At 33.2% G+C, this 27,324-nt stretch overlaps 2 protein-coding genes across 2 annotated transcripts in view; one reads left to right on the forward strand and one right to left on the reverse strand.

Moving 5' to 3' along the window:
• The window catches only part of LOC111619331 (heat shock protein 75 kDa, mitochondrial-like), a 108,919-nt gene extending 98,593 nt beyond the window's left edge, over nucleotides 1-10,326 (forward strand). Inside the window, exons 13-17 of the mRNA XM_023361041.1 lie at nucleotides 3,522-3,709; nucleotides 4,715-4,800; nucleotides 4,930-5,075; nucleotides 6,341-6,413; nucleotides 10,134-10,326. Of these exons, the coding sequence (XP_023216809.1) occupies nucleotides 3,522-3,709; nucleotides 4,715-4,800; nucleotides 4,930-5,075; nucleotides 6,341-6,413; nucleotides 10,134-10,235 (595 nt within the window). The 3' untranslated portion in view covers nucleotides 10,236-10,326. The remainder of the gene's footprint in view (nucleotides 1-3,521; nucleotides 3,710-4,714; nucleotides 4,801-4,929; nucleotides 5,076-6,340; nucleotides 6,414-10,133) is intronic.
• An 11,258-nt stretch (nucleotides 10,327-21,584) lies between these two features.
• The window catches only part of LOC111619320, a 14,873-nt gene continuing 9,133 nt past the window's right edge, over nucleotides 21,585-27,324 (reverse strand). Inside the window, exon 2 of the mRNA XM_023361024.1 lies at nucleotides 21,585-22,366. Within this exon, the coding sequence (XP_023216792.1) occupies nucleotides 21,585-22,337 (753 nt within the window). The 5' untranslated portion in view covers nucleotides 22,338-22,366. The remainder of the gene's footprint in view (nucleotides 22,367-27,324) is intronic.

Below are 27,324 nucleotides of genomic sequence, written 5' to 3' on the forward strand. Positions count from 1 at the left end.
ATTGTTATATTGACCAAATAATAATTTATTGGCCAAATGAATAATAATAATTTATATTGTTAATTTAAATAATAATTAAAATTGTTAATTTAATTTGGTGTTTGAAATATGACACACGATAGGGGCGCCTCTAGTGTCCGTTATGAAACGGTTACGGGACGGACACGAAATGAATGGGTTATATATATAGATCATTTTCAAGTAGGATAGTGTTTCTCAATCTGTTTTATCCCTTAGTAGGTTACAGAGTTTTTATTTAGAATTCTAAGAAACCTTATCTGTTCGTGTCCACGATAAAGTTGAGATGCAAGCTCTGTTGTACATTAGTCTAAAAAATATATATTTTGTTAATGGATGAAAAAAATTTGATTCAAGAATGAAATGTAGCAATTACTCTGTTTCACCCAGAAAACATTTTAAAGACAAATATAATATTGGGTTGTCCACTTGCTGTCAGTAACTGAATGATTAATGTTGAATAGCATATGTAAAAATTTAGGATTGTGAATTTTTATTTCATGGAACCCAGTTTGAGAAACACTGACATGGGGTAATGAAAATTGTATGGAGTATGATGTCTGAGGCAACAAAGGTTGACTGTTCTGAAGATCAAACTGAGTCCTCAAGTTTTATTACAGATGGTTTGATTTAGATATGTTGGGCCTGGTCAAATAAAATCATAGATCTTATTTAAGCCACAATTTTATTTAAAAATGCTATGAGCTGTCAAAGTTTTTTGTCTTATGGGCATTAAGAAGATTGTTTTGTATCCATATCATGGCTTCATCACTCATCAACTCTACTTTGGATTTGGCTAAGGATCTGACCTAGATATTGAAACCAAATGGCAGATTAATGTCTCTTCTACCATAATTCTTAACTTTCTGTTTTATGTTAACAATAATATTCCAATATCGTTAGTTATTAAATATATATGATACTCCATGTATGAATGTATTAGGGCTGAAGGGAAAAATATGCTGCATATTGTTTGAAAATAGAAAAATTATATATAATTTGGGACATTAATTATGATAGAAACTGAACACATATATAGAGCTGTACTTCTTTATTCTGGAGGGATTTCTATGATGTTAACCTACATATATCTCCACAGCTACATGAAAATAGCAATAAATCAACAAAAAATAAATATAATCGAACAAAAACAAATGTTTTCTTAATAATACATTATAAAATTCTTTTACTTTTATTTAAAATACAAAATATATATCTTAATCCAAGATTTATGGGAGGTCAAAGAATGCTGTCCACGCAATCAAAAGAGACTCCATTGCCTTACAATTAATCACTGTACCCCTTCTGAAGGCTTTGAATATTTCTATTCTTTCAAGATATTACAGATTGGCTGGGTTGTCAGTGGTAATATACAGATGTTATCAAATTTAACTTAAACATCATTATCATTGGGAAAAGTATCTAGTGTGGTTGTGGATAGCTCCTTAATCCTCGTGTTCAGGCAAAAAAAGGTCAAGTGACACGTAAGATGTACTTCTTCAGGGAAGAGGGGTAACTATGGGTAGTCCCATCTCGGGAACAGTGTGAATTAGTGGTACAATGTCTCAAACAAAACATCTTACCTCATGTTATCTTGCATTCAACATAATGTTTTGATTTTTTGGAAGAAAAAACAGGACCTGTTGACATTCATAAGGACATTCAATGATTACACATATGGCCTATCTTTGCAGGTGGAGCAGGTACATTACAGTGTGGTTGTTGATAATGAAGGTGTTCTGTAAAAAATCATGTGTGCCACTCTTCATCCATGCAAGATCACGATCCTTTCAATTATAAGATTTCCTCTTTTAGGGCCCTTATAAGAAGGGCTAACATACATTGTTTGGCAGCAGGGGATAGGAAAACAGAGTTTGATTATATCTGACATATAGCTAGGCAGCACGGATACCATGTGTATCTAATTAATGCACTTATTTTATGTCAAGAACATCCCACAGAGCATTTACAATCAGAAGACAGGTTCTTTTTGGTTGTTACATATAATAAGGTCCTAGTTAACATCTATAGGGAAATGTCCCACTTACATGAATAATGGGATTGCTAACAGGAGATATCAGTTCTGATACTTGAAAATAACTGTAGGTGAAGGACCCATTGGAGAAAAACTGCATAATGATTCATCCTACTATCCTTACACCTGTGTAAGGATAGTAGGTAGTTCATAGGATGAATCGTCCGTGCAAATATATTGGGGCCATTACTCAATGCCTGAACATGAGGATTAAGGAGCATCAGTGTAAATTCAAAAGGGGCTCTACACAACTGCACTAGCTACTTTTGCCAATGATTATGACGTTCATGTTAAATTTGATAATGCTGTATATTAGACCACTGTGACAACCAAGCCAATCTGAAATATCTCTAACAAAGAAATATTCACTGCCTTCAAAAGCAGTATAGCAATTAATTTTATGAAAATGTACTCTCTTTCTACTGCATGGGGGGAGATGATGTTCTATGGCCTCCCATAACCCTTGAATTAAGATTTTTATAATGTACAAAATATATTTCTTTGATTTTTATTTTTATTTAATGTATTACCGAGATTGAAGCACAATGTTAAACACTCAATAAACATGAGTATATTTTGTGACATTTCAAGCTTTTAAATTTATGTTCTATTTTTGAAAAATTCATTCGTCTATATCTGTGGATGACTGTTTAAAACAGAAGAAAATATTTGATGTTATTTATTTTTTACTAGTTTATTGGTATTTAACATGTAGCTGTGGCTATTTATCTTAATTATACCAGTAGTTTTGTAGAGATTGTATATAAATCTCTTTTCAATTAATGATTAATTATTTTAGAAGTGTTATATTCAGGAATTTGCCTTGACATTACACTTAGTCAAGCATGTTGTCATCAAAAGACTTAAGTGTAGTTGTCTACAGGCAGCAAGAAGTAATGTGGTGCAATATAACTTATGAAGAGAGGTGCAGAATATTTTCAGGATCTAAAATTTCTCTCAAGCATACACAAAATTTCTCAAAAAATTTACAAAATACAAAAAATAATTTTAATTTAAATGGTATTATTTATTTATCATTATTTTTATTTTATAATGTTCTGGAAATTTAATAAAAATATACTTTTCTATATGGATTATAAGGGATTTGTTAATAAATAATTGCCTTTTTTTTCTCTTTTTAAAGCCATGTAGATTTATGGTTAGATTATAGTAGTTTATTCTGTTTATCAATTTAATAAAACTTTTTAGTTATAAAAAAAATATATAATTGTCATTTATTAAAACTGTTAGTTAGAAAAAATAACTAACCAAAATGTTATAGAAGCAATACCATACATGCATAGTAAGTCAATTTGCCATACTGTAAGGGATGTAAAGGTCGGAGTCATGGAATTTAAAACAAAAATTTGAGTAGGAACCCTGTGTATTTTTACTTAAATTCAATGTCCACTGAAAATTTATAGCAAAATAAAACAATATTTTTATGTAATTATTTTATTCTTTCCAGTCGCCAACTAGCCGAAAATTCTCCTTATTTCGAAGCAATCAAGAAGAAAGACATTGAAGTGTTATTTTGTTACGAACCTTATGATGAACTGGTTTTAATGCAATTAAGACAGTTTGACAGGAAAAGTGTAACTTCAGTAGAGAAAGAAATGAGAAGAGAGAAAGAAGATGCTACCATAGATAATCTTGGTAAAACATTTTTACTGTCTAATTATTGAAAATTGCCTACTAACAAAATTATTTTTATTCTTAATAATAACCAAATAGTGAATTACCACATTATGTAAAATAAGACATGAACTGATTGGTTTTTATTTCTGAACTATTATGTCTGATATCATGAGTTTGTACTTCAGTAAATTGTCAAATTTTTCCATATTTATTCTCTATTTGATTTTGTGCCTCACTTGGTTTCTCAAATAACTACTGGAATGACCACTGAAGAGAGGCAGCTGTTGCACATCAGCTATAAGTTCCTCAAAATTAATTTCATTGGAATTTAACTTTTATTTTACTCTCAGATTCATTAAATAGAACTTCCATTGTTTGATATTTATTACAGCTCGTGGGAAGTTCAATATCACACAGAATGACCTGTGAGCTTTGTGGTGAATCAGATGGAAGCAACCATTACCTCTGGAGATATGCAATCATGGTGAAGGACAGAATAGATTTCAAACTTCTAGTAACAAGGAAGGGCCTCTCGTGGCCATGCCAAAAATATGTACTCAAATAACAGTGAAATATACAGGCAATTCAAGCAGGAAAACCTTTATAAATAAAATAAGAATCTAGTTGCAACACTCGCCCACACTGTAATAATACTATTTAACCACTTTTTGCTCATTATTTAATTAAATTCATGTCTCAGAATGTTGCAAATTCTTTCTACGTACATAGTTATAAATTCCTAACATAATATTATTTTAACATTTCCATTATAACTAATATATTGTTGAAGATACATGTATAATTCTGTAACCTAACTTCCAGTTATGCACAGTAGTACTGGGAATGTACTCTTGTACGTAAATAAATAAATAATAAATGAATGAATGAGTACAATATACAGATTCCCTATCCTTGGATGTTCTACTACATTAGTCAGATGTACAGTACAAAACAGCTTTATGAAATGGACAATTTTAAAGTGAATTATATTTTGTAGTGATTATTTTGTTTATCATTTATCAGGTGAAGGAGAATTATCGAAAAATGAGGCTAATGAATTGATTGATTGGTTAAAAGCAACATTAAAAAATAAGACAGAGAAAATAAAGGTAAATTTAAAATTCAGTAAATAAATAGAAATCAAGTTATGTTCTTATGTTTTGCTTTGTTTAAAGATCTTATATGATTTATTTCATAAATTAAGCAAGCACAATCTAATACCAAATTTTCACTTTTAGATTACTAAACGTCTTTCAAATCATCCCTGTCTGATTTCTGTGGAGGACATGGCAACAGCTAGACACTTTGTCAGAGCATCTCTTCAATCTCTACCTGAAGAACAGAAATATAAATTATTAGCACCAACTCTAGAAGTGAATTTAGGGTAATTAGAAAATTTACATATTTAATGTTAATAACAATGTACATATTGATTTGTTTACTACAAACACTCATTTATCCAAGAAAATAATTTTTGTAAAGAAAGCTTTATTCTCTTTATCTTGCAGCAGTTTTACTTCTGCTAACAGCATAAAGAAAATTTTTTTTTTCAATTTAAATATTTCTGATCTTGATTTTCTACAGTAAAACTCTAAAATTATGCATTATTCATTTTCATCAGTTTGACTTTAGTACAATTTTGAATGGAATGAATGATGATATTGTTTCTATGCTAGAAAACAAAATACAAACAAACTGCTGTTCTGATCTTTCTTCTACTTAACTGTAGTGAATATTAGATGCAGTTAAGTGAGCAAACCAGCTACTTTTCACTATTTTTTAGATTCACTAATACATTAAGAAGTTTGTAAATCATACTCTGTCAGATCTTACTTTATTTCTTTTACATTGCAATCTATGATAGAAAACAAGAGAAGATTAATTTAAATAAACTATGTTTTATTAAGAAAAAATATAGTTTACATAAATTTTCAGTTAAAAAATAATACTTAGATAAAATGAAACATGTATTTAATGTGTGTTGTAAAGAGAGTAAGCATTTGTAGACATTCTTGATGACTAGTAATAATTGGAAAGCACTTTATTTGTAGTTTTTTAGAATATTTTGTATTTAAATTTCATATACACATTCTGTATGTTTAAAGTATACCAACTTTTATCACAAAAAGTATATCTATTTTGAGCCTTTTCATGCTGATAAGAGTGTACAGTCTTATTCAGTTATCATGTTAATGTTTTAACTCTAATATTTTTCGTGTGATATTTTAAAATAATAATTTGTATATGTCCTTTATCACATCAGGAAAATAACAGTTTTACAACAGAATTGTAAAACTGTTATTTTCCTGATGTGATAAAGGACATCAAAAGACTTAAAATTTATTAGTCTTTTATTAGAGGCTGCTCATCCGCCTCGCTATGCAAAACATTACAGGACTTTCTTTCGATGATGACACAAATAAAAATTTGATAAAATTGCCAGGACTATAATTGTAAAATTAATGTGTGTGAGAAAGGACATCGAAAGACTCTCTATTGTGTAATCTTAAAATGGAAATTAATTTTAACAGACAAATTTAATTTTTTACTGTTTTTCATTCATTGTATTAACTTTTTTTATTTTTATCTGGGCCCTGAATTTTAAAAGTTTTTCTACATATTAAAATTTACATATTTTTTTATTTTCAGGCATCCCATTATGAAGAAATTAAGTGCATTACATAAAAGTGATCCTAAATTGGCTGAATTATTGTCCTTACAGGTAAAGTGATAAAGCCAAAATCATTTAGATTTACTGCATTTTTTATTATAATACACACTAACACATTTATTTTAAAAGATCAATATAATATATTTATCTTGAAAAACCTATTTTTGCCCTGCATCTGCAGCCTTAATTCAATATATTTTTCATGTTTATCTCAAATAATTTTCTCTCAAAACCTCTATCTCAAATTATGGACTGGAGCATCGATGACAAATTCAAAGCTTACTGACTACATTTTGATGGCAAAAATTGTAGTTGAGAAATATCTTATGCAATACAGTACATAGTCGTGATTAAAATTGCTTCTCTCTGACTGGCTATGAGTTTGACTTGTTATAATTGATTTTACTGAAATAAGAAATTTAATGCCTTTTCGTGAATGTTTCTACATTTACAGAACATTTTATTTTGCTGCTAGCACTTTCACCGTATTAACAGGCATCGTCTTCAGGCAGATACAGATTCGAATAAAACCTTTCATACAACTTTTTAAATTAACAGCTAATGGCATTAACCATTTAGAAGAAAACTACATTTAGAATAAGCAAATATAAAGAATTTTAGTTCCTCTTACAGTGCCTAGTCTATGCATTATGGTGCATGCAAGTAGTCACCACCCACACTTCAATTTAAAGTGATATTTCAGTCTTACAAGCTGACCCTCATTGCAGGCAACTCAAACGTGAGGGAGTTTCATGGATTTAATAATATGGTGAGGAGGGCCTCCCAAACATTCACCAAGGCCCTCTGATCACAGAACCTGAGCATCACCCCTGGTCTCACAGCAGGGTGTGTTGGTGTTGTAACACCATCGTGGACAGCTCAGTTTCACACCTGCCTATCGTGTTGGCGCTCGGAAATGTGGCAAGATAATATTATAGTCGTCGCCCCTACATAGTGAGTGCATATTGGTATGCCAGATATTGTGTTTTCTAATGGAATAGAGTATATGCCCGACTTTTCTAGGATGGAAGTAGCATCCCTGTCATTGCATAGAAGCCTCCTGAGACTTGGGCGCAAGGTAACCGGTAAAATTAATACATGTTGTCTGAAAACATGATGAATCTAGGCTGGGATGTGGCCACAGAATGGTAGTGAAGGACAGACCTTTGGATTGTGTAAGGCAGTGGCAGGAAAAGACCTTTTAACCTTGTTTAAGACATGTCTATATTTGGAATTGCTATATCTGACTGCAGTTACTGCTGAGTGAATGAAAGCAAGCTGAACATTCATAGAGGTTTGCATAGAGGGCAATAAAAAGGCCCTTCTAAATTAAAGGAACTATAGTCACATTAAATCACATTAATGTACTGCTGTGGTTGGTAAGCCATGGCAGGGATTATAGGGGATATGTTATCAAATTTATGGAACACGGAGAATATCAAACCTCCCTGGGACTTGGAGATGCTTAAATCTAAAAATGCAATTTTTCTCCCATTTTCTTTTATCCAGGTGAAATCAATAGAAGAATAAACATTCGCAAGGAAATCTTCCTCTGTGTCTTGCCATGCCAAAAGAAAATATCTGGCATATGCGCCCACTATGTAGGGACAGCACAACAACTAGAATGTTGTCTTGCCACATTTCTGAGCACCAACATTCTGTCATGGTAGGCAGATGCGACACTGAGCTGTCCAGGATGGTGTTACAACACCAATGCACCCTGCTGTGGGACCAGGGGTGATGCTCAGGTACTGTGATCAGAGGGCCCTGGTGTATGTTTGGGAGGCCCTCCTCACCATATTATTAAATCATGAAACTCCCTCACGTTTGAGTTGCCTGCAATGTGGGTCAGCTTATAAGACTGAAATTCCACTTTTAGTTTCGCTTATGGTGCCTAATATATGCATTATGGCACATGCAAGTAGTCACCACCAGCACTTCAATTTAAATTCTTTATATTTGCTTATTCTAAATGGTTAATTCATACAAGCTTTTTAAATTAAAAGCTAATGGCAAGATTTTGCTTGAAGAAAACGCCTTTTAATATGTTGAAGGTGCTAGCAGCAAAATAACACACATTCACAAAAATGCATTAAATACATTTAGAGAAAGTTTCTCCCTTATTTTAGTAAAAATATTGGCATGACATCCAACCTACAATTTAAAATCAATTATATATAAGTTAAATTATGTAAAAAAAACCATTGATGAAGTTTGTGATTGCAAAATTAAGCAAGGCAAATGATCAGTGTGAAAAAAGAAATTGAACATACTTTCAATTGAAGAAAAAAAATGTAAAACTTAAAATTTTTGGATGGAAATCCTCAGATGAGAAAGAATAAAGTTGTGACCAAGTTTGGTATTCCATCGAGAATGCTTTCAACAATAATAAAAAACAGAGATTCAATAGACAGAAACTTCGAAAACAACAACAGGAAATAGACAAATGTATAAGAAAATGGTTTGTGAAATGATGTTAGAAAGGAAAACTGAGGATTTTGCCAGAAGACTTGGCTGTAGTGAATTTAGAGCCAGAAATGGATGGTTCAAGAGCTTTAAAAGTAAGCACAACATTGTCTTCAGGAAAGTTTGCAGTGAAAGTGCATGTGTGCCTCAAAGTGTTTACAAACAGTGGATCAAGGAGCTTTCTTCTGTTATTCAAGGCTACAAGCCAGTAGTTGTTTTCAATGCAGATGAAACAAGCCTTGTTTCCAATGTTTAACCAATAAAACAGCGATATTCAAGGAACAAGAGTACTGAGAGGGAAACAGAGTAAAGTACTTGTGACTACTCTAAGTTAATCAAACTGGAAGTGAAAAGCTTCCACCACTGATTGGTTGTTCTGCAAAGTTGAGATGTTTCTCAAAAGGGAAATCATTTCCTATAACGTACAAAACTTGGCTGACAAGCGAAATTTTCAGTGCCTGGTTGAAAGGAATTGACAAATCTATTGGTTTAAAAAAAGTTTATTTTTCATTGATAACTGCAATGTTCATTCCAATTCCCTACTATAAGGTGGTAGGTGGTACTTGGAGGCAAAGCTCCAAATACCACCTCTCAATGAAGGAATCATTTAAAATTTCAAAGTGGGATTTGGAAGCAAACTGGTTCGAAAACTCCAGATGACATAGCTAGAAAGGTATTGCAATCATCAATCAATGTTTTAGATGCTATGAGGATGATAGATTATACTTGGAGAAATGTTACAGAAAAGACAATCAAGAATGTTTTCTAAAAGCAGGGTTTAAACCAGTGATTCTCAAACTTTTTCGATCCACCGCCCCCTTTGTTCCATAAAGTTATACCCAACGCCCCCTAACCCATTTTCTCTTGTGTGAGAAAAGGATTGGAAATATTCTTAGGAAAACTTTTCTATGAATCTCACACTTTGTGCCATTACTGTACATTGTTCTCATCATCTGGAAACCATTAAACGCAATGTTTCCTCTTATCAGCCCCAATTTTGCCTTTGGTCACCGTTCAATACCCTGNTGTTAGTAATATATTGGTTATCCGTTATTAATATTTATATTTTTTGTATTTTGAACTTGTTGTTCTATTTTTTGAAATGTTCTAATTTACCTGACGATGATCCATTGATTGGATTGAAAACGTTTGTTTTAAGAATAAATCTCTCAGCGAGTGATCAGGTGTTAAGTTATTGTTTATAAAAAAGAATAGGTGAAGAGAAGCATGCTCAAATTACTCAAAATTTTTTTCTTAAATGTTCATTATTAAAACAAATAATTTTGTTATTTTTTTACATTTCAGTTGATGGATAACGCAATGGTTTCTGCAGGATTAGTTGACGATCCCAGGAAGGTTACTACGCATCTCAATGATTTATTAACTGCTTTGTTAGAGAAACATTAGTCACTTTTCAACATATGTACAGTATGTACTGTTATTTTTAAAACTAATAAAAGAAAAAAAATCAAATGACCTATTGACGAATTATTACAGTCCATTTTTAATTTTACTGATGAATACGTATAGGTATGAGGAGCATTTTTTTAAGTAAGGCCCATTTGGCAACATCTTTTCAAAATGCATACATTCATAATTTTGCACATGTGCAGTGTCTCTTGACATCTCTTGCACACAAACAAATGCCATTTTGAATCATGTCAGTGTGTTTTCTTTTCACGTGTGATGGAGTGGCCTGCCACCTGTAAAATAAGGTCCTTTATTCACTTCCTGGCCACAAGAAATGTGAAACTGGCAGAGATTTATCACCAGATCTTCAAAGTTTATGGTCTGAATGCCATGAGTGATAGAAAAGTTTGTAAGTGGGTAAGATTTTAAGGAAGGCTGAGAGAATGTGCATGACGAACCATGCTTGGGTCGTCTGCCTGTAATCGTCACGGTGCAGTAGACACCGTGATTCATGGAAACAGATAATTCACCATTTTCACCCTATCAGTTAATTTTCCTCAAGTTTCGTGGTCAGTTCTTTACAAATTTGTGTCAGAAAACTGTAGGAAATTGTGCTCTCAATCCATGAATGTTTATCTTCTCGGGCGGCATACTTGTATGACATAGGTCTACTGAAATTAGTCTTACACTATGACAAATGTTTCAACAACAATGGAAACTATGTGAAAAGGTAGTCAAAAGTATGCTGAATCTGAGAAAAAACAAATTACTTGTAAAGTTTAGTAGTTCATTTTTTGTTGTACAACAGTCTTTAAAAAAATATCCCTCGTATATTCCAAAACTATATTAACAGAAACAGGTAATTCAAGGATATTCATTTATCCTGGGATTATTACTGATGACATTAAGGAAAGAAACTAAGGTTTGTTTTAATTAATAGTACCAACCTTTCCTCTGTTAAAGGATTTGGCAGGTCCTTCAGAATGTCTTTCTTGAGATTGAACTGACCATACGGATGTTGGGGTAAATCCTCCTCCCCTAAAATTTAACAATAATTGATATTTAGTAGCAAAATCCTTACCTAAACAGACAAAAAAAGGACCTTCTGTTATGATATGGGTGTGTTGTAAAGGTAAATTGCCAAAGCAACATGTGTTAATCTGCAGAACAGGTTAGATGGTTGAAAAAGTTACTGGAAAGCAAAGCATTCTGTAGATAATTGAACTAATCCAGCAGTTGTCTGGCATTAATCTAAAAATTGGGTTATTGAATCTAAATATATAAAATTACTTGTCCTGACTGACTGACTGACTGATTCATCATCGCCCAGAGCAAACCACTGAACCTAAAGAGGTGAAATTTGGTACACAGTTAGGGTACGTCATGGAAACACGCACTAAGAAGGGATTTTTCGAAATTTCCCCGCAGGAGGGGAGAGGATTAAGGCTTAACCGGAAGAATGGCTTCTACTGTACTATTTTAGATGCGATTTGTTGTTTTTATCTGCGTTTTAGTAGGGTATACCATGGCAATGCACACTAAGAAGGGATTTTTCGAAATTTCCCCGCGGAGGGGGAGAGGGAGTGGATTAGGGCTTAACCGGAAGAACAGCTTCTACTGTACTATTTTAGATGTGATTTTTTGTTTTCAATTACGTTTAATTTTCATTGAGTACTTAGATGTATTAAATTGATAACATTTCAGACATTGTTATAAATATTTTTATCTATTTTGATTTTAAAAATGATCAAATTGCTTTAAATTCGAATTTCTTTTTTCATATTGGTTTGATTATAGAACGATCGTAAACGTTCCAGAAAATTGACCAAATTGAAAATAGCTTGTTTGATTCTCGGCAATTCTCATTGGTAGGTGTTATATAACAATTACTATGGTTGTTGAAATACTGAATATAAAGGGGTTTGCTTGCAAAATCCTCGCGGGCAAAGCCATGGGTAACAGCTAGTGTTTATATATGCAACTACTTTTGACAGTATTTATTTGTCATATTGTGATTTGAAAATCAAATCGATTTTTAAAAACCAGAATGGTTGAATTTGAAGAGAGGCTCAAATTTGAAAATGAATCGGTTGCAAAAAGTCAATGAGAATTTCAGTTTTTCTATAAAGATAGTTGAATATATTAGTATCTGTACAGAAAGTCATGCAGTGAACACAAATACATGGAAATTACATTAAATAAAGATAAATTTCTATAAACTGCAAATTGTTTATGCAGTTTATAGTTTCTATGTGATATATTATTAAAGCTGCTTGTGGTAGCTTATCTTTAATAGTGTCAAAGTTTAATGTATTATTTTATAGAGAAAAAAATTAAGGATCAAGGAATGTTTAGATTGGGTAATTGCATGCAGTTAGTGTAGATTTCCACAAAAAAAGCATGCACTAATTTTTGCACTGTTTCAGAAGTTGCATGTCATCCAAAAGGGAATTATAATTGGATGTTAAAGCCAGTTTGGATAGCTCAGTTGTCTGTTTGACCTATCTTATTCCTTTGGTGTTGGTTTGAGACAGTGTTCTGGCCATGGCCCTGATGTAGTATGTATTAATATTTAGATTTATGTCTTTAAGAACTATCCAATAAATATCTGAGTTTTCTATGAATTCATAATGGTCTCTGTCAATGCAGAGTATTTTATGGTGAATGGGCTGGTGTATAATCAGAACTGTTAGGTTGTAAGAGTTGAATAACCTAGAATGTTAGCAATAGATTTTCCAAATAAGAGTTTGTAGGTGGGACTAACTCTTTTCTTTTTTAGTAAGCATGATTTAAACAACTAAAACCCTGTAAGAAATTTGAAATTTACTTGTATATAATTAGTGTCTGCAATGACAGTAGTGAATTGATCTAATTCTATTGAAGCAAGAATTAGAGCAAGAATTGAAGATTATCAGTGCTTTTTGGATAATCGAAGAAAGAACAAATAGTTATATAACGACAGATTGGGAATGTAGGGTGACTGAGAACCACAAAGACGAAAGAAATGATAGTAGCAATGCAAATCTGGGTTTCTCGCAACTAAAGAACTATTCAACCTTCTAACAATCCATCAAAACTTCCGACAATCCTTAAAATTAGCATTATTCGCAATCAAGAGCAGAAATTTGTTTCGTAGCCCTGCAAAGATTTTTTGCGACATTCCTCAACTTAAGATAATTTTTAACCACTAGTTTGCTATACGTGGTCACCTTCCTCAGCTTATTTAATTTAATGCCCTATTCCTTTCAACTATTACAGAGTGACATGCAGAATCAAACCAAGAAAATTGACAATTTTTCTGTCAAGGCAAAGTTGGTTACCCACCAAAAAAAATATGGCTATTTAAAACATCCAAGATTAATTTGATCTTCATCTAAACATTAACATTTTTGTAAAAATGTAGATTTAAATTTCATACTTATTGCCATGAAGAAGAATCCCTCAAAATAGATTTTAGCCATTGCTGTTCACAGAGGCCAATTCTAGAATTACAATCCCCATAAATAATAACTTCCTTATTGCCTATAGTGAGTTCCAATCTTGACAAAATTTCTATCCAAAAATTTTCATGTCAGTAGATAAATACAAAAGTCAAAGTTTTCCTATGAATTTTGATAAATAATTGAGAAGAATATATCTTTAAATCTATAAGTAGTACAAAAGAAAAAGCCATCCATCCACCCATCAAGTGGCCTCTTCGAGAAACACGAAATCCGGGCATATAAATAAATTCAAACCGACCCGAAGTCTTGGCGGACATCAACTTTAAATCCCCATTCCACCACGTCTCCGAGAGAAAAACAAACTCAAATTACATTACATAAGACCAGAATATCTTTGTTTTGTTCATTATTCCAGCATAGTTTACTATTACATATACTAAAACATTCAAACTGCAGAATTGCATTCGAGATGGTTGGCAGTTGTAACTGTAGTTGATTAACCTCCCAATATATTGAATAAAAATAGAAACATGGAATTATCTATGAATATAGCAATGGGAATAAATTTGAAAACACTAAAAAGTTTTCTTTCGTGGAACACTCAAGGTAGGTTTAAGGAACACTGGTTAAGAACCACTGTGTTATGGTTATGCTAATTTATTTTATCATAAAATTATGATGAAATTATGATGTTTACATCATTCTCCATTTTTACATGTGAAAAGTCTAACTTGCTAACTGGGCACACTGTTCAAGGATATTCAGAACACTTCTTAGCTCTGCCCTCCTAGCTAATTAGATTTCTTATGTAACATTCTGTGTTACTGAACATGGCCCTGATAAACACCTGATTTCATATGGGTTGCTGTTATTACAACATTATTACATACTATTCAGGGCTGTTTTTAAACAACACCAAAGGAATATAACACAGGTCAAACAGACCACTGAGCTAACCAAACTAGCATTAACATCCTCTTTGGGCCGTCATGCAGTTTCTCAAACAATCAAAAATCAATGTGTACTTTTTTTGTGGGAATTTACACTCATTGACTGTATGCAACTGTGTAATCACCTAACTCTGAACTTTCCTGATCATGAGTTTTCTCTTTAATAGTGTCAAGCATTAACGTAGTAATATATAAAGCTCAGTATTCAAAAGATCCAGAAGATAATAGAATCATCAAAGCACCTTCAACGTATTGAGTGAATGAAATGTAAAATTTATTGAAATCATTCTATATATATATATAGACTGAAAATGATTTACACGAAGTAAAGAAGAAGAAAGTCAAAATGTGGACAGAGGACATCAAATTCACCTGTAAACAAACTTTACTAATGTCATTTTATTAGAGGACTGCTTCAAAAATTAAAGAAATTGCTGAAGAAACTTGTACTTTGGTGATTTCAAGAATGGATCCAGAGAGACTATTCAAGTAACATCTTTGGACACTTGAAGATTTACTTTGGGTAAGTGCAATTTTGATAGACTGCTCATTTAAACATCATGTAAAGCAAGAATTGAACTAATCTTTGATTTTATTTGCAGATATTGCCTCAACAAAGCCAAGAAAAAAAATTTTGTGATGAATCTTACAACCCCCAAGCTGATTAGAATGGATGAAAGGATATAATTAGTCCAGAATGAAAACCACAGATCTATAATATCCGAAATCAACATTTCTTAGATGTGAGAGAAAGATGATTCTCAAATGGACTTTGGAATGAGCAGGGAATCATTTCTTTTTACTTATTGTTAGTTGTGATTTCATCAGTGAACTGTGTTTTAATTTGTTTAGAAAATAAACTGAAACTTATATGAATCATAATAATGGGTCATGTATTTCTTAAAATACAGTACAAGTATTATAAGTTCCTTAAAAAATTATTGTATATAAATGTGTTGTGCTAAAATTTCTAAGGCATAGACTTTCAAATTGCCTGAAAATACAACTGACCTGGAAGAAAAGTTGAAAATATCTTAAATATTTCATTTCTGGTCAGAGTTTCAGTTGTGATTTCAGTAATAAAGTATTTTGTAAGTGAAGTCAGATTGTCCACAAACTGTATTAGTGCTATCTACTATATAAAGCGGAAAAAATGGGCATTTTCTTTCTGTAATTGTATGCCAAAAATTGCCACTACAGGTGCCCCTGGCTATTACTTAAATTAGCAATATAAATTATTTTATATTTTTACAGTATATTATTATTTTTATTTGTAAATTTAGTATGCCCCGATGCCTACATCGAGCCTTTCGACTTGTTATTTATATATAATAAATAGTTTAAATCAATATTATTTTGTTTAAAGTATCTTCTACAAAATAAAACTCATCTCGAGACCATGCTTCATTTGTTTTTGCAAAATTACAACCAAAATTGAAGTTTTATTTAACAATTAATTGACTATTTGCAAGCGGTACCAAATGTTAAAGCCATCAAAGCGTATTCATTTTAGAAAAATTTGCTTTGAAAAGGTCTGCAATGCAGGGGTGCACGCTATCCAATCATATAAACAAGGATCAGAGGAAATCAAAGCAGTTCTAGGAAATTTTTAATAGGAAAATTATTATGGCAAAAGCCTATGGAACTATGTTTTCTATTTTTACAAAAATCCGAAATAGAAACATTAATGATAAAATATGCTTTTAAATAAAAAATAGTCACATTTAAAAAAAAATTTCAGTAACGAGTTGCATAACTTTCCCGGTAACATTTAAAACAGCGTGTTTCAGCCATCTGTTATATTTTATTCTAAAAATTTTTATACTTTTAAGTATTATAGTGTTAGCGTGTGTACAATCTAACTTAATTATATTTCTCGTTATTAGAATCGGGAGTAATGGCAGTGACTCCAGACCAAGTAAATAGTCACCGACTGGCTATATATATATACGGGAATCTATTTCAGATTTTCGGGGGTCAATCTCTGCGCTCCCCAAACTCGTAAAGTATTTCCGAATATCTCGTTCGAAAGATGATTGTTTTATTAGGTAATGTGCAAAATTTCAGAGATTTCGCTATAAAGGAGTTGCCGAAATACAGTAGAGCGTCGATTTGCCGAATCAATTGGGGATTTGGGTTGTTCGTATAACTGATATTTCGGATAACCGATTTATGTACGAAAAAATAGTTTAACGTATCCGATGTTGAAATTTTTCTCCGTTGCGTGTCGCTTCGCGTTGAATTTTCGTCGATGTTAAGCCTAACAAAGACTATTGTATTGTTAAAAATTATTTTTTAATTTTGTACAAACAAAATAAATATAATGAAAAATATTAAAACAATAAAAAAATTATACGTCAGATGTTAATTTAGTATCAAAAACGTAAAATATTCGAGTAGCCCAAGACATAGCCAAAGATTGAAGCGCCACAGCACTGGCGAAAGAATTTAAATTTGCCGACTGAAATTCTTTCGGATGATTGACTTTCGGAAAATCGACGCTCTACTGTATAAACAAACGAAAAATGCAAAAAGCTAATTTCTCATTCCGAACTGCAAACGGTTTCAGAGAAAAAACTAGTGGGTCTAGAAAGCTGAAATTTGGAACTTAAGCCCCCCCCTCTCGTCATCAGCGAAACTTCCGGATAAATTGGTCAAAGTTTACCAGTGTTACCGTTGGAACTATTTAACTTTTATGGCTTAATTTCGTGCTTATAACGACAAGATTGCATCGAAACAAATGATTTTCATTCAAAAGGATATTCAGAATAAAAAAAAAAAAAAAACTCAAATTTATGTCACTTAAACTCAGGGACGTGCGGTAATTTTCTCAGTATGATGCAAGTCTTCGTTAAATGTAACACAGCCTTTGAAATTAAAAGCCAGTAATAATAAACGATCGTGTGATTTCGTAGGAACTTATAACAAATTTCATCTAATTAACTAACAGTCACATTTAAAAAACTACTGTTTTACACTTACTTGTTAGCTAGATCAAATACATATATGTGCGGGCTTATCACACCACTAAACGAGATAATCATTAAAGATTTTGTAGTTTATACACCTTATTAAAAACACTACAAAAGTCACGGCTCTTTTAAACAATTATATAAGCTTATACAAAATAAGCGGTTAGATTTACCTTAGGTAGCCAAAATGGCAGCTCATCTCTGATTCCAGCAAACAAAAGAAAGGAAACAGTGGGGACGCACGTTCTAACCTAACCTAACCTATTCTAATAATTTGGTTTGTAATAATTATGGTAATTTATTAGAATAGGTTAGGTTAGGTTAGAACGTGCGTCTCTACTGTTTCCTTTCTTTTGTTTGCTGGAATCAGAGATGAGCCGCCATTTTGGCTACCTAAGGTAAATTTAACCGAATAAGCTTACACTAAAAATGCATTACGGACTCAATACGTCCCACTTCAGTTGGTGTTTGTACTTAATTTAAACATAAATTATAAAAATACATTAAAAGACCGTTGTAAATATGACAAATTCACAATTATCACAGGTGATGTCTCACAAGTATAATATACCATCACCTTTTTAGCCTTGGGAACACTAACTTATACAGTTTGCCAAAAATTACTATTTTTATAATTAAAATATTATAAATGTAAAATAATAGATATATACTCACAATTAAACCTACAGTTGAACTAGCTGAAATAACTTACTACACAAGGAAACACCGGACTAATATTACGCACTACCACAGCTCGAGCTCTGTGGCTAATTTGCATAAACATACAAGTTAGCAGCAGGAAATGACGTCATCTTCTGAGCGTTATTTCTTGACGTCAATAACAAATATCAGAAATGCCATTTCCTTTATCGTAAAAATTTCTATTGATGAAAAAAATATAAATAAAATAATGTTATTAATCGAAGTTTGTAATCCACTAGTATGAAGCTATAGTTAGTTAGAACCCATATTCAAAATACATGCCAAAAACTAGGTATGTGCAACAGACAGAACGAGGTAAAGTGCAATACGGGTATAGGGGCCGTCCATAAATTACGTAAGGTATTTTGGGGAGGGTGGGGGTCAAGGATTTCTTACTCGTGTGGTGGTTTCTCTCTCTCTCTCTCTTTTTTATTAGAATAAGTGCACTAATACTATGTCTTGTTATTCTACCAGTTTTACTGCTCAACCATTATTGATTCCACTTTTGCGTAGCGTTATCATGAATATAATTTTTAAAAGGCTGCTACGTGAAAGAGGGATGCGAGTGTAGTCCAAATCACTGTCCTTTGCAGCTGACTTAGCCTCAATGTCGGCTTTTTCGTTTTTAAGTTTGCCAGTATGGCCTGGAAAATATATAAAAGTTATTTTATTTACAAGATTTTTAATATGGTGCTGGATATATGTGATTTTATTGCTATTGCTATTGCAATTGGGATTTTTTAATAGAACTTTTATGACAGACTGAGAATCACTGTAAATGTTGATAGACAGAGTTTTGTTTGGTAGTGAAGTGATCCACTAAACAGCTTGGTAGTCAGCATCTTCTTCAGTTTGATAGATGGAGGTATGTGGGAAGTATTTGTACCTTCTAACATATTTTGGGCAAAATATGTCAGTATGGAGGAAGAAAGCCATACTTGAGCCAACATAAAGGGAGCTTTTAGACCCATCTGTGTAGATATTAATGTCTGCATGGTTATCCATTGAGGAAGCAGATGACACCAAATGTACCCTGTGTACACTAAATGTGATCATAACGTTGTTTACAGGGTGATGATCACATGTAGTAGGGTAATTGCAATGTGGTAGCATAAGAACAGCCGTAGATAGGAGTAGAGACTGTTGTTGAGCCTCGATGTTTGTAGTTCTGATGTAGTAGTTTAGAACCTTTTCTTACAATACATAGTGCAAAAGAAGGAGCTCTGCTAATATCAGAGGCATTAGTAGAAACAGTTCTGCAGCACTTCGAAATTCTGATGGAAAACTGTCTTTGAAGATAGAGTAATTGCTACAGAATTTTTAATAGTTACATGACCCCAACTAGAGGCCGCATAAAATAGCATTGGTTGTATTGTCCCATAATATAGAGTTTTAGAAGCTTTATTATTTATTCCCCAGGTGCACCTAGCACATTTTAGCAGCATGTAGTTTATTTTATTGACCTTATCCAAGACGTAATTAATATGGCAACGGAATGTGGTTTCTTTTCTCTCTTGTTTTATTTTGTATGACGTTTCGATTTACACGTGTCATAGAAGATACTTGCATATAGTCTTATTACTACTCCAATTATAGCACATTAAACATTTCCATCCAAATTTCTTTATCATCTTCTCTGCTAACCCAGTGTAATCACGTCAAACGTAAGTCAATGATGATCATTGTAGAATTATATTTGAAAATACACAAAAAATAAAAAATCAATTTCTCGAAAGACAAACCTGTACGAAAGATAATATCGTTGTGTACGATACAGTAATACTCGTGGTGTAATAAATGAAAATCTACTAATAAATAACTGTGTGGAAAGTTGTAGAATCCTTATAAGCACTCATAAAGTAAGAATAATGAGGCATGTGAGCATAAAATTTGTACTTAATATGTTAACATTTTTAAATAAAGTTTGCACTTTCCGGTTAGGTTAGGTTAGAACGTGCGTCTCCACTGTTTCCTTTCTTTTGTTTGCTGGAATCAGAGATGAGCCGAAATTTTGGCTACGTAAGGTAAATTTAACCGAATAAGCTTACACTAAAAATGCATTACGGACTCAATACGTCCCACTTCAGTTGGTGTTTGTACTTAATTTAAACATAAATTATAAAAATACATTAAAAGACCGTTGTAAATATGACAAATTCACAATTATCACAGGTGATGTCTCACAAGTATAATATACCATCACCTTTTTAGCCTTGGGAACACTAACTTATACAGTTTGCCAAAAATTACTATTTNATTCTTTATATTATAAAGTTATTTTTTGTACACTTTCATGTAAAATTTATGCATACGATGCTCTTTAATGCAGAATTATATTAAACTGTGCACATACATTTTGTCATTAGCATTTATGCTTCGAAAAACATTGTTAACGTAGTCCCTCCTTACAATTTGTGCACACAGTTCGTAACCGCTTCGTTAAGTTACTACTGCTGCAGTCACGGCAACGAGCTTTCCTTTTTCCTGGAAGTTTCCTCAGCCCCTTACCTTTTTGAGAATTGTTTTTAGTGATATTCGTGGTCTTCCATTCCCACGCAAAGCTCTGGATTACGGCCCGGTAATACGCGGTTTCAGTTTTCACTGTTCCTGGTCCCGAAAAATTCTCTTGGTATACAATGTAGCTATTTAACGCCATCCGAGCTATAATATTTAGTGCTACTTTCTTCCAAAACTTCACTGGCCTCTTTCCATTCGAATTTACAATTACCCTCATATCGGGTATGTCGAAGCCGCGAATAAATTTACCGTAATTATGAATTATTTCTGGCTTCAATTTAGCCTTTCCATTCATAATTACTTTTACATCGCGTGCCCTTGAGTGGCTGGATAATATAAAGATAGGGTTTTTTTGTGACTGCTTCTCTTTAAAGCCGCAAGCTAACACGGGACCAGATCGGAAATACGATGTTGCGGTAGCATTTTACGGCTTCCCCGAACAGTTCCATTTATATAAGTTCGTAGAGAATAGAGATGGCGAACTAGTGGCACCTACGTGAAATATCTGTTAACAAACACGTGGTACCCTTTATTCAGGTACATACCAAAGTCAAGCAGTTTTCGCACAACAGTATAGCCTAAACCAAATTCTGAAATGCTCTGTTTCTCCTGCTCAGATCTGCACCGTTTAAAAGCGAAAAATCCCAAGCAGTAGTTAGACACTGAGTCGCATAGCATCCACAATTTGATACCCCATAATAAATGTATATTTGGCCTAACACTAACCTGAAAGCTTAATGGGTGTCATATTTTTGACACCCATTAAGCTTTCGGCAACAGATATTTCCTGATGGGGAGTCGAATGGTGTCGAAAACCCTGTTTGCATGGTGTCGAAACACCCTATTCGCATGATCCAAAAGAGGCTGGAATTTTGCTCCGGGATCATAACCCGATTCTTTACGGCCAGGCAACTTGGTGTTATCGACAAGATGGAAAAATCTTAGTAAACGAGAAAACCGTTGTTTAGAAAACATTTCCCCAAACCACGAACTGTGACTGAGGTAAGAAGTCGACCAGTATGAAGCTATATTTGGGTTTTTTATGAGACCCATATTTAAAATACACGCCAGAAATCCTTTCATCTCTGGAACAGAGACTTTGGTCCAGTCCTTCAAATATGACGGTGCGTTATTACCCATGCCATTTTTCACCTGCCAGGCATATCGGTTGGTTTCTTTCACCATAAGAGGGAGAAAATTACTAGTGAAAAAAAGATAGAAATATGCGATAGGAGGAGAATCGGGAGGAGGCATATGTTTTGGGCCAGATAACTCTTGGAATGAAAAAGGTAAAGGGCAAGGTTCTTCCGGTGAGAGAATCTCGCTGTAGTCCTCATCTTCCATTTCGTCATCACTGTCAGAAGGGGCAGCCGGTTGGGTGATAGTTGGGGAAGGCACATCATCCTCATACTCATCATCACAGTCACAGTCTTCATCTCTAAAATCACTTAGATCGCAGTCATATTCAGAAATATTTGACATCTGATCGAAGTACTCCGTTTCGGAATCACTCATTTCGCTTTGAGAAATTTTGTAGAAAAATCCTAATTTAAAATTAAAAAAAACGTATTACTATGGAAAATAATACAGTACAGTAGATTCTCGATATTCCGACTGATCCAGTGATCCAACGCTGTCAGTCAGGGGGAAGCTACACAAATGAAATTTTCTTCTTACCACTCGGTATGTGCAACAGACAAAATAAGGTACAGTACAATACAGGTATGCTATTGTCCGTTACTAGTTTGTTGCACGAGCGGAACATTCAAGTGTTTTTTTGGTGTACTGTAAATTATAGTAGCGATTTATCCTACAGGCTAAAAGGTCAATTGCTCGGCGTTTCACCAATAAGGCGTTCCTCACCAATCTTTTATTAAAAAAGTTTGTATTTATTTCTTATCAATACTCCACCTCATTCTCACTTAATTTTATTTACATTTACAAAATATATACAATTTTTGAGTGGTCACCCATATAAAAATCGATAGAAACAGAAACCTATTCCGAGCCGTACGTTTCGTTTTCGGTTTCGATAGCCACGTGCGATAACTAAGCTTTTGTTATCGATCGCTCTCGAGCTGCTGTTAGGAATGTAACGAAAGTGTAAACAACACGGGGTCTTTTGGTGTAAGAATGATTTTATTTCACGAGCAATTAGAGAGAGAGTTAATAAACTATGTTGTTGTATTGCTTAAAAATAATTACCTTAACTATTTATGAATATTGTATGAATAATGTGATTGCTTTCTTGTTAAAATTTAAGTAGCTTTAGCATAAACATTATTTGTGAAATAAGTTTCATTCGCATATGTATAAATCAAAATAATATATTTATATTCAAAGCTATGATTATCAGTTACTTTTCGCCATCTTTCTGAGCCGACTCCATTAAAATTCAGACAATGCTATTTCTTGGCACAATTTCTGTCGATCTTTTACGGTAAGGTAGACAACTAATTTCCGACATTAATTTAGGGTTGTCTTCTATAAATTAACGAGCATCTCGAACTGGCGACTTGTAGTTCGATGGCTTCGCTATCCTTTCTTCGACATTTTAAAACAAAACTATTTCACTAACGCTGATACATAACAATGCTAAAACCACGTGCTTCGCTTAGAAAATAGCGGGTTGCAGTCACGTGACGAAAATACAATGTTAACTAAACTGTGATTGGTTAAAGCGTAATAGATATTCCTTTTCTCGTTACCCGGCAGAATTTTCTGTCGGGTTAGTGTTTCAACGACGTATACTTAAGGAAAGGCAATAGGAATTTATTGGTCTACAATTTGTTCAAATTGCAGCCCAAAGAAACCTAATGGGTAAACACAAAAAGGTATGAGAAGCGCTGCTCTACACCTGTTGCATCTAGTGTTTGAAATAAAGTATTTGATTTCCAAACAGAAATGTACTATTTGTCGAAAGGTTTTCTTGCATAAAATTAATCGATTCTAGAATAATTTGATTCCAACATTTCCAAAACTCATATAATCTATTTGGGATGATCCCTATAAAATATGCTATAAATAAAAAATCGTAGGAATACTTAACGAGTGTGTATCGTTCGAACACGCTATTGGTTAATTAAGCATGTTTGCGTCGCGGATCGGCATATTGGACACCGAGAGTGTCACGTGAGATTTCGCGGGATGCCATTCGTTCACGTGCCTCGCTTCTCTGACAGGTCTCCTGATACGTATTCTTATTGTGGAAGAATTCGCTAAACTTTGGAGACATCACGTGATAAATCAGTGATGTCATATTTCCTATCACGTGATTTAATTTGGATACTGAAATGACCCCGAACTACAAGTTGATAAACTTTATAATACCGGAACGTTCTACAAGAAAACCCACTCAGTTTAACTCCGCAAAAAACGAAAAAATTTTAAAAACTAAAGCAATAATTAATCGAATTACTTTAAAATTCATATTAAATTCGAATNGGATACTGAAATGACCCCGAACTACAAGTTGATAAACTTTATAATACCGGAACGTTCTACAAGAAAACCCACTCAGTTTAACTCCGCAAAAAACGAAAAATTTTTAAAAACTAAAGCAATAATTAATCGAATTACTTTAAAATTCATATTAAATTCGAATTGTTTCTTAACTAAGTTATTAAATAATTATAAATTTGTCATCTTAATTTACAAATATATGATTTTATTTTAAAAGTTAGATAATTATATAACAATACCACACATTTAGATTATGTAACATATGAGACTAACTATTTCCATGCAATGGCGGCTTCCACCGTGCACAGTCAGTAAGTAATCCGATGAGTTTTCGCTTTTAGCTCTTATTAAACGCGTCGCCCCGAAAAATTTGTGTGTTTAGGACACGTCTATTAGAGAGGTGTCTTAAGAGGGCAAAATTAGAAAAAAATGCCACATGTATAAAGGATGGACTTTTACCGTCGGATTATAGAGAGACTACTGTATTACGAAAAATATATCAAAAATACAAATATAAAATTAAAGTGTTTAAGAGTAACTTACCTTTATAACACAAAGCAAACCTAACAAGAAAAATACCGAAAACAATGGCACAATAGAAATTCTTAGCTGCAACGACATTACAGTCAATGCTAAAATCACAAGTGACAATTGGATCAGTGAACTAACGGCTTTATGAAATTGTTGAACGCCACCTAGCAGAAAATATGTAAACTAAAGGGGGGGTACAGTATACCAGGGATTCCCAACATTATGCCAGCGGGGACATGTGCGCCTGTGGAACTATTTGCATGCGGCCGTGGAAAAGTGTTGAAATAATGAAAAAATCAAATATTAAAAACAAACAAAATAAAAAGATACTTTAGTTTTTAAGATCGAGTCTTAAGGACATTCTTGCATCCTCTCCGAATCAAACTAAAAAATCTCCAGTTTCTCTTCCCCCTTTAAACCCGTCGTTGTCCCGTCTATTGTTCTCGATGTTTCTCGGAACACAACATTCACGTTGACAAAGAAAGGTTAGAAAGTTAAGACAAAAACAAAGGAAAGAAGTTGAGAATTAAATTAATTAATTTAATCAAAACACGTACATTTTAAATAAATATAAATAGTAAGGCAAGCAGCTACAATAATCATATCTCCAATCTCTATTGAATTAGTCAATATGGTATTACAGTCGACCCCCCCTATAACATGGTAGATACGTTCTTGTTTTTATGAATCCAGCTTCTACGAGTCCAGCCAATCACAGCCCAGCACGTATGCAGTTTACGGACTACGGCTGGTCGAAAGGTTTTCTTGCATAAAATTAATCGATTCTAGAATAATTTGATTCCAACATTTCCAAAACTCATATAATCTATTTGGGATGATCCCTATAAAATATGCTATAAACAAAAAATCGTAGGAATACTTAACGAGTGTGTATCGTTCGAACACGCTATTGGTTAATTAAGCATGTTTGCGTCGCGGATCGGCATATTGGACACCGAGAGTGTCACGTGAGATTTCGCGGGATGCCATTCGTTCACGTGCCTCGCTTCTCTGACAGGTCTCCTGATACGTATTCTTATTGTGGAAGAATTCGCTAAACTTTGGAGACATCACGTGATAAATCAGTGATGTCATATTTCCTATCACGTGATTTAATTTGGATACTGAAATGACCCCGAACTACAAGTTGATAAACTTTATAATACCGGAACGTTCTACAAGAAAACCCACTCAGTTTAACTCCGCAAAAAACGAAAAAATTTTAAAAACTAAAGCAATAATTAATCGAATTACTTTAAAATTCATATTAAATTCGAATTGTTTCTTAACTAAGTTATTAAATAATTATAAATTTGTCATCTTAATTTACAAATATATGATTTTATTTTAAAAGTTAGATAATTATATAACAATACCACACATTTAGATTATGTAACATATGAGACTAACTATTTCCATGCAATGGCGGCTTCCACCGTGCACAGTCAGTAAGTAATCCGATGAGTTTTCTCTTATAGCTCTTATTAAACGCGTCGCCCCGAAAAATTTGTGTGTTTAGGACACGTCTATTAGAGAGGTGTCTTAAGAGGGCAAAATTAGAAAAAAATGCCACATGTATAAAGGATGGACTTTTACCGTCGGATTATAGAGAGACTACTGTATTACGAAAAATATATCAAAAATACAAATATAAAATTAAAGTGTTTAAGAGTAACTTACCTTTATAACAAAGCAAACTTAACAAGAAAAATACCGAAAACAATGGCACAATAGAAATTCTTAGCTGCAACGACATTACAGTCAATGCTAAAATCACAAGTGACAATTGGATCAGTGAACTAACGGCTTTATGAAATTGTTGAACGCCACCTAGCAGAAAATATGTAAACTAAAGGGGCGGTACAGTATACCAGGGATTCCCAACATTATGCCAGCGGGGACATGTGCGCCTGTGGAACTATTTGCATGCGGCCGTGGAAAAGTGTTGAAATAATGAAAAAATCAAATATTAAAAACAAACAAAATAAAAAGATACTTTAGTTTTTAAGATCGAGTCTTAAGGACATTCTTGCATCCTCTCCGAATCAAACTAAAAAATCTCCAGTTTCTCTTCCCCCTTTAAACCCGTCGTTGTCCCGTCTATTGTTCTCGATGTTTCTCGGAACACAACATTCACGTTGACAAAGAAAGGTTAGAAAGTTAAGACAAAAACAAAGGAAAGAAGTTGAGAATTAAATTAATTAATTTAATCAAAACACGTACATTTTAAATAAATATAAATAGTAAGGCAAGCAGCTACAATAATCATATCTCCAATCTCTATTGAATTAGTCAATATGGTATTACAGTCGACCCTCCTATAACATGGTAGATACGTTCTTGTTTTTATGAATCCAGCTTCTACGAGTCCAGCCAATCACAGCCCAGCACGTATGCAGTTTACGGACTACGGCTGTTTGGAAGGTTTCTTCCATAAAATTAATCGATTCTAGACTAATTCGACTCAACATTTCCAAAATACGTATAATTTTTTGGGAATAATCCATAT

This window comes from Centruroides sculpturatus, unplaced genomic scaffold (genome assembly GCF_000671375.1).
Source record: "Centruroides sculpturatus isolate CEXI.00-Female unplaced genomic scaffold, Cexi_2.0 scaffold224, whole genome shotgun sequence".
NCBI lineage: Eukaryota > Metazoa > Arthropoda > Arachnida > Scorpiones > Buthidae > Centruroides > Centruroides sculpturatus.